The 8,050-nt window shown below is 37.0% G+C and overlaps 1 protein-coding gene across 2 annotated transcripts; it reads right to left on the reverse strand.

Moving 5' to 3' along the window:
* Positions 1-346: 346 nt before the first annotated feature.
* LOC104605100 (large ribosomal subunit protein eL29z-like) lies at positions 347-1,264 on the reverse strand. 2 transcript variants are annotated; one of them, XM_019199043.2, is made up of 3 exons: positions 1,038-1,264; positions 840-945; positions 347-690 (listed from the first exon to the last, which is right to left on the reverse strand). In XM_019199043.2, exons 2-3 carry the CDS (start codon positions 939-941, stop codon positions 604-606), a joined length of 189 nt encoding a protein of 62 aa, XP_019054588.1. In that variant the 5' UTR covers positions 942-945; positions 1,038-1,264; the 3' UTR covers positions 347-603. The 2 variants fall into 2 exon arrangements, with proteins under 2 accessions (XP_019054588.1, XP_010268018.3); XM_010269716.3 differs by having other exon boundaries at positions 840-964; positions 1,038-1,191.
* Positions 1,265-8,050: the final 6,786 nt, after the last annotated feature.

Here is an 8,050-nt window from a genome sequence, read left to right on the forward strand (position 1 = left end):
CTACGGGCTACGGCCCTCATCCCCCCCCCCTCCCTCACGATGAACTTGCCCTCAAAATTATTCAAAAGGGAATGGCAAATCATATCAAAGCAACTGCAAAATTATGCTTATATGGGTCACCCACCAAATATGATAACCATGATTACTTCAAGAACAGAACCAGCAAAAAACGACTACAATGGAGTTGAACCCTGAAAGATAAGTTAAAACTAAAAGTAGGTGGATCTAATTTGTGTAATGGGACCGAAAGGATTACTTCCGATTAATCGCTCGATGGAACGGTAAATGCAGTGTCTAGAATCTAGATTTCAGTTATGCTCTGATAAACTAATAGAACATCTTCGCATAAAATGAATATCCAAATTTAAAGATTAAGATAAAACCATAATTAAACAATGTCAATGCATCAATGCTGCTTGCAAGTAAAACGCATATTTAATAACAAAAATTGATCTATCCGTCTTCTGGAGAGGCGTATAATGCAATCAGTCTAACGCCATGAAATTGGCTTTCCAGGATAAGGATAAGAAAGAAGAAATAAAAACCTAGATGAACTAAAGAAACCCTAATTGAAGTGACCGGCATAGCTTCACGACTCTATGCTTACTCTTCCCCTTCGCTCCCTGATCCGCCGTTCTTATTGTTGTGCTTCCTTGCGTACCTCTGGTTCCTCAGAAACTTCGGATCCATCTGTTCCGAAATAAAGACTGTAATCATTGGCCAAAGAAAACCGAGAAGTTGCTAAACCATGAAATTCATGGAACCTATCAAATGAAAACTCGGAAATAGTCGGGACCAGATGACAAGAAATGGAAATAAGAACGAAATAAAGACTCTACCCCCTTGGTGGAAGTTTTTCTGTGCCTCCTGGGCTTCTTGATCCCATTCTTGTGGGCCTTGTATGACTGATTGTGAGCTGTGTGATTCTTCGACTTCGCCATTTCTCTGAGAAAAAATCCAAGATCTTAACCAGATAGATTAAAAAAAATAACAAGAGATTTCTGAACAATACTTGAATACGTTGGAGATGAATGTACCGGAGAAAGATGGAAAAAGACTCGCAGCTCCTTTAGGGCTAGGGTTTCTCCAGTGGCCACGAAACGATTTCAGATTAAACGTTATGACATTTATGCAACCATCAAACCCTACTCCTCGTAACATTTCAAATGACGAAAATAACCTTCCACTCTTCGGATGGTTGAGAGAAATGACACGAGTGGATTCGATTCGATTCGAGTCGAGTCGAATACTTAGCTATTCGATTTCGATTCGCTGAAATTATGTTTGGCTCAGAATTTATAAGTTCGAGTTCGATTGTAAGTCAATTTTTTTTTTAAATAAAAATTATATATATATATATATATATATTATTTTATATATAAAAAATTAAGAATTATAAAAATCATTTATTATTATACATAAAAAATAAAAAATATTATATATAAACAATTATTTATTATATATTTATTATATTAAGCTTGCGAACCTTACCAGCCAAGCTCGAATAACTTAGCTCGTGGCCACCCCTCAAATGAGCGTAGAAAAGAATATGGATCTACCACTCACAATGAGTTTGAATTAGTTGAACACCCCCGGTAGGCGTCAGTTCTAACACATTAAGGTCATTCCCACGTGCAAATCACTCTAAAGGAGGCTTACGGGTGTGTTTCAAGCCTTTTTCATTTGTGTTTTCTTTTCTTTTATGTCTTTTTTTCTGTCTTTAATACCCTAATCCTCTCTTTCCTCTCCCTGTTTTTTCTCCCGCCTCCACGGCTCCACCCTCTACCCCTCTCTGCTGGTCCACTTTAGTAGCCTTCACCGGTAATCGTCAACTTTCACCACCGTCTCTCTCTCTCTCTCCGTTCTTGTTGCAAATCTTACACATCCGACGGAAACACCACGGACCAAGTATGCTCTTAGCAACAAAATGGGTCAATATTATGATTGTTTATGTTTTCTACTTAAAATAAGAAAGCCTTTCATCTACTTGAATTCCACTTCACATATTCTGGCTTTATAGCATTTCAAAATTCAAACCCAAGTCATTCATCCAAACCAAAAGCCTGCTCTTGGTGATTTTCCTTCTCACCTCTAGAAGCTATTATATATACGCATTGTTCTAGGGGTAGTTCCGTACCTGATAGAGTGAAAAATATTTGTTGGCCATCAGTCATCTATTCTGGGTTTAAACCAATAACCAAAAAGTCATGCTTCCTTGGTGTTATACACCAAAATTCCTATATCTTGTATAGGAAATTAAAGGTCATAAAGCCTTATTTCATGAATTACAAGTGTCCGTGGATCTTAAAACATCTACCCTAATAGACTTTCAAAGAATTCCGAAAATTTTTTAAAAGTCCCCTTCATTTGAGAAACAACTTGAACAAACATGCAAGTTAGTCTAAAAATGACAACCACAAAGAGGTTAGTTCATACAGGAAGTAGGCATCATTAGTATGGCATTCTCATGGTATAATGCCTTGCTTGATATTGCTCAACATTCCTTGAAGAGGTTAGTTCAAAATTTTGTGCATCTGTCCTTTGCACCTTAATTTTAGTGGCATCATTTAGATTGCCAACTCTGCCTTCCTAAATCATAACAATTTATTCATTAGTAACCAAAAAATAATAATACCAAATCCAAATGTACAAATTTAAAACAAAACCCATGGAGGTTGCTGGGTAGCACATTCATCAACAATGTTCTTTCGTTTGTTCATCTTTGATATAGCCTTTTTCTACTGCACTTCTTTGTCTCTTTGAAGAGTGCACACTAGTCGCCTTGTGTTTGATCCCTTTTACTGCAATGGGTGGTACTTCTTCAATGACACTAGCAACATTCCTACCAACATCAGTACATAAATCATCATGGTTTGTGGGAGAGGGTTGTGAGCTAATGGTTTCATTAATCTCTTGTTTAATGGCCTTTGATGCAACATATGACTTTTCAAAGTTTGTTTGTTTTAAACATTCAACAACTTCTTTCAAAAGGCCTTTCCTAAACTCCAGAGCAATTTTGTAAGCATCTTCAAAAAGTGCAGCTCTAAATGCTATTAGGTTAAACAAACGATTCATCTCTTGAAACGCTTAGCTATTTTTGTGCTTTCATCAAGAGCCGTAGTGGAGCAACATGATTCAATAGCCTTCACTTTTGCATCAATGGTCCATCTTCTTAATATATAATGGGAGGGGACGATCATCTTGGTGTTTACATGACTAAGTAACCTCAATGCATGGCCGCATAATATGCCAATAAATTCAAACTTTTTGCAACTGCAATTAACCAAATTATTTTTTGAGTCAAAAGTAACCACATGCTTCTTTTTTCTAGCCACACTTTATATTCAATTATTGTTTCATACAACATGTGATCTTCATCAATACTACAATTCAATTGCTACAATACCTCACCATAAAACATGAAAAATATAGGCGGAGTATTCACACAAGCAAAATAATTTAATATATCTAATTGCACCGGCAATGTTGGGATGCTCTCTGTATTGCTACAAATTTAGCTTTCAACTCTTCATATCATCTATCGGCAACAACCATCTCAAAATGCCAAATTAATCTTGACAAATCATACTTGATGTTGAGATATTTTTTTAAACAACTATTCATGCTTTCACTCCCTTGTGTCGTGCTCATGCCTGCAGAAAATGTTTGCCGCCCGAACACTAAAGCCCGGCCATTTATGGCATTTATTATACAACTTATGCAACCATTCATCTTCTTGAAGATTATATTTGTTGGTCATGCTCTCCCATGCACTTTCAAAATCATCCACTTCCTCGTCATCATAAACACACTTGCTGAAATCCTTTAAGAATGGCTTAAATTTTTGGAAAAAACCACTAAGGTGTTTTGATGCATTTTGGAGTATGTGCCAAAGACATAATTGATGATGTGATTCTGTCAATACCAAATTAATTGCTTTTTCCATAGTTGCATTATCATCGGTTAAAATTGTCTTTGGCATTTTTCCCTCCCATTGTCTTGATAAAAGTCTCGAATAACCACTCAAATGTTTCTATAGTCTTATCATATAACAGTGCAACGCCAAAGATAATCAATTGCTTATAGACCCCTACAAAAAGTGCAAATGGTTGATTTTCATTATTGGTTCTATATGTTGTGTCAAAACAAATAATATCCCCAAAATGATCATATTCTATTATCATTTAGCCATCTGTCCATAACATATTTGTGACTATTTCAGCTTTATCCAATTGAATTTCAAAAACAAAAAATAGGTTTTTTTGCTTGCAAGTCTTGAAAATACTGTAAAACACCACCTGCCTCCCCATTTCCCATTTTCCCAGTTCTATATGTATGCAAGTAAATTTTCAAATCCATAAAAGTGAATCCAACATTTTCATGCCCACAAGCTTCTTTAGCCATCGATTCCCTTGATGCTTTTGGAGTTATCCCTGACTCATCTGCCAATCTTACTTGTATAGCTTGTGTCTTAGTTATCCTTCTATGAGATCTTAACATATGTGATCTTGTGGGAGTTGTAATTATGATCCTCATTAAAAAGAAAAACAACCGCAAAATAATCTTGTGGGAGTTGCATCTAAGCTTTGTTGTTGTTCTTCTACTATAGGCAAGTCATCCATATGTTTTCCTTTACTTAGCTCAATGGGCTTGATCAGTTCAACTCCCCCAAGTAAGACATCATCAATGTTTTGGGATTTATCATCCAGTAGTTCAAAAACTAGTTTATGCATAGAATGAGGCCCAACCTCCACAGTCTTTGATTATTTTGCTAGGATGATATACAATTCATCAATTGTTAAACATATGAGAGTATAAAAATATAGAATAAAAAGTCATAAATTGAGGCACACATCCTACTTGGTAAAACATTTGGCGTTAATACATATTGTTGAACTAAACAATTTCTGTTTTTATCTTGAATAGAGTTTCAAAGAATAAAAGGATAATCACCAATATGATTTTGATTTTATTAATATAACATTACATATCTAGGGTCTGTTTGGTTTGAGGGAATAGGAGCTTGGAATTGGAATCGGAATGGCCCATTTCCATTCCAAGTGTTTGGTTGATCGGAATGGGAATTCCATTCACATTCTAGGCAGAACGAGAATCCCTCGTATGGAGGAATGGCCATTCCTTACCCCTCCCTAGTTTTTTGGACAAGAATACCCCCCTCATTTTCAATCATCCAGTCGAAGAGAATTGTTATCGAACAGAGATTCCGAGAAGAACTCCAAGCCATCTTCCATTACCGAACAGAGAGCCGAACTAGTCTGGAGATGAGCATGAAAATGACACCCCTGTAAATGCTGAGGCCACAAAGACAAGTGAAGATACTAAAGCACCAGAGAAAATGGAAGGAACAGGTTCTAGTTCAGAACATAAATCTCCTGCCTTTGAATCTGTCAAGAGGAGAGGAGGAGAGTAACTAAATGTACTGCATTTTCTGATTCAGATGATGAAAAGGAGCCCTCTTTTGATGAATTGGTAAACCTTATTTCCGAGAAGGAAGAATAGTTGAAGGTGAAGCACAAGGAGATTGAGAAAATGCAAGATAAAGTTCTTCGTATTTATGCAGAAATGGAAAATGTAATGGATAGAACAAAACGTGAAGTAGAGAATTCTAAACAAATTGCTATTTAGGTTGGTGGCTTCATTTCACCTCTACATGGCTAATGATCTTTCAAATGACACTATGGATTTCTCTATCAAAATATTTGGCTATGTCTATGTGGTATATTTAAGCTCTGATGGTGGTCTTTATATGAAATGTACTGCAGAGCTTTGCAAAGAGCCTTTTAGATGTTGTAGACAACCTTGGAAGGCCCTTTATCCCCTTATTATCTCAAGTAAACGTGATCCAATTTTGAGTTAGCAAGCTTTGTATGGTGTACTACTAGTTTGGTGGAATCTTACCTAGAAGACCTAAGAGTAAGAAGGTTGTCTGGAATAGGCTTCCCCCATGTCTGAATGAGGCTTTTAATCTACCTTGGCAAAACAAGGGGTGAATAGGGATCAATTGCAGTGGGGTGTTGAAAGTTGGTAAGGAATGTTATATTTTTCATTGTTACCCACCAAAAAAATAGTGTAGGTATCATACACAACATGAATCAATCACCTTGAGGCATCACAACATTTTTTATGGTTTAATGGTAATGGTTCACTAGAGAACGAGACCTTAGATCACCAAATGGACAACATAAATAATATTGCAGCATTTGAACTATTGCTGAACAAAGAAAAAAAAATCAAACTGAGAATGGAAATATTTAAAAAAGGATAAATCTCTTAAACTATCCTTACTGTTTGTGAAATTGACTAACTGTACCCTTATTATTTACATATTGGTTTAAAGAACCTTACGTTTTTAAGAATTGACATCGCCAAGAAAAGAAATGTCGAATTTGCCAACCTTGCAAATCATGGCCCGACTCCAAGCTCTGTTCGATCCAACATCGGAAGCCATTGATGTCACGCCAATCTGGAACCCCATCTCACCAGCCTAAATGAATGTCCGCCATGATCGCTACAGTGAACAAGAAGAACAGAGGGCTTTCTTTGTTTTCGATGGAATCTGAGAAGGCCCATCGAAGAGGAAGTGCGGGCAGCAAGCTCTTCATCTACTTCACTTCTAGGCTTTCTTCCTCATCCATGAAGATCTCTTCAAAATTGATTCTCAACTCGGGCCGTGCGGATAAGTTCTGGGTTTTCAATCCTCTTGGTTTTGCGATTACAGGTTCCAAGAGTGCTTCCAAGTGGCTTCTTAAAACGGCGATCTTGAGTTTCCCATTTGATTGAATTTTCAATTATGTAAACCAAAATTGAAAGTGAAATACACAAAAACTAAATCAACCAAATCATTTTTTAACTAAAATACATGAATCCAAAAAAATGAAACCAAAATCTTTAGTTCAGTTATTTGGTTCTAACCAAATGATCATTCCATACTCTACACACATAGCATGCAGGTGGCAGTTGCACTTTGATAATATCTTATGTGCATGTTATGTAATTGGGACACATTCCTAATATGCAGTCGGATTCCTATACTGCGTGCAAAGTTTTTTGCTTTCAAAAGAAATCGTTTTGATTGGTAGCAATAACAGTGCCAAAGATTAATAGCTACGAGTTTAACACGAGGAGATGGAAAAACGAGGACAACTCATTACAATAAAGTCACTAATCTCATTTCTTGGCTCCCCCCAAAATATGGTGAAATCAATTAATTTTGATGCTTCTCGTGTTAAGGATGGTATATGTTTTGTGACGGTAATTGCTCGAGACCACTTAGGTAAAGTCTTGGATTTTAAAATTATTTTTGTTTGGCCCTTCTTCAATAAATGCGGCAGAGGCATGGGCAGCTTGAGAAGCCCATAATCTAGCCCTCAACTTCAGCAACCGAACAATTACTATTGAAGGGGACTCAAAGATTGTTATTTACTATCTCAAAGGGTTAATATCTCCTCCATTGAATCTTAGGAACATCACTTCGATATACTTGCAGATGAAGGAGAAGATGGTGGTATTACCTACAGGCACTGAAGGGATGAGAGATCCATCCTATGGACGCCCAAAGAATGCGGAATAAGGGGCGAATTTCAAAAATTTTTCTCTCCCTTCAACTGGGAATCGTATTCCCTATTTAGAAAATCATATTTTCAATGATCAATCTTGAACCATAAACTGAACCAGATCTGAACCAAAAGGAGTGAGAGAGGATTATACCTGATACGGAGAAATACTATCTCCCAATGGAGGTGTTCACGCCCAAGGAAGGATCCAAAATCTGCTCCCACTGAAAATGGCGCAGTGCAGGGTGGAGCAGAATCAGCAACGTTCTTCAAAAGAACTTGATCCTTCGTAAGGATCAACTGGACGACTTGTGAGTACAGCTCTAATCAATCTTTTCCCAAAAGATTGAAATCAAGATCCAACCTTGATTGCTCCCAAGAACTGGAGATCGAACTAAAGGAATGGCAATGGCAGGAAGGTGGCGGCAGAAGAGAATTCGCAGTATGCAGGAAATCTCTTAATCTCTCTTTCTTGA

This window comes from Nelumbo nucifera, chromosome 4 (genome assembly GCF_055504915.1).
Source record: "Nelumbo nucifera cultivar China Antique chromosome 4, China Antique-T2T, whole genome shotgun sequence".
In the NCBI taxonomy this organism is placed as follows: domain Eukaryota; kingdom Viridiplantae; phylum Streptophyta; class Magnoliopsida; order Proteales; family Nelumbonaceae; genus Nelumbo; species Nelumbo nucifera.

Bases quoted from the DNA above. Each gene is read 5' to 3' on its own strand.
- LOC104605100 (XM_010269716.3), bottom strand. From the start codon at position 1,161: ATGTTACGAGGAGTAGGGTTTGATGGTTGCATAAATGTCATAACGTTT. The intron at 965-1,037 runs GTACATTCATCT...TATCTGGTTAAG, and splicing joins TCTTTTTCCATCTTTCTCCG to ATCTTGGATTTTTTCTCAGA. The intron at 691-839 runs GTAGAGTCTTTA...ATTTCGGAACAG, and splicing joins GAAAAACTTCCACCAAGGGG to ATGGATCCGAAGTTTCTGAG.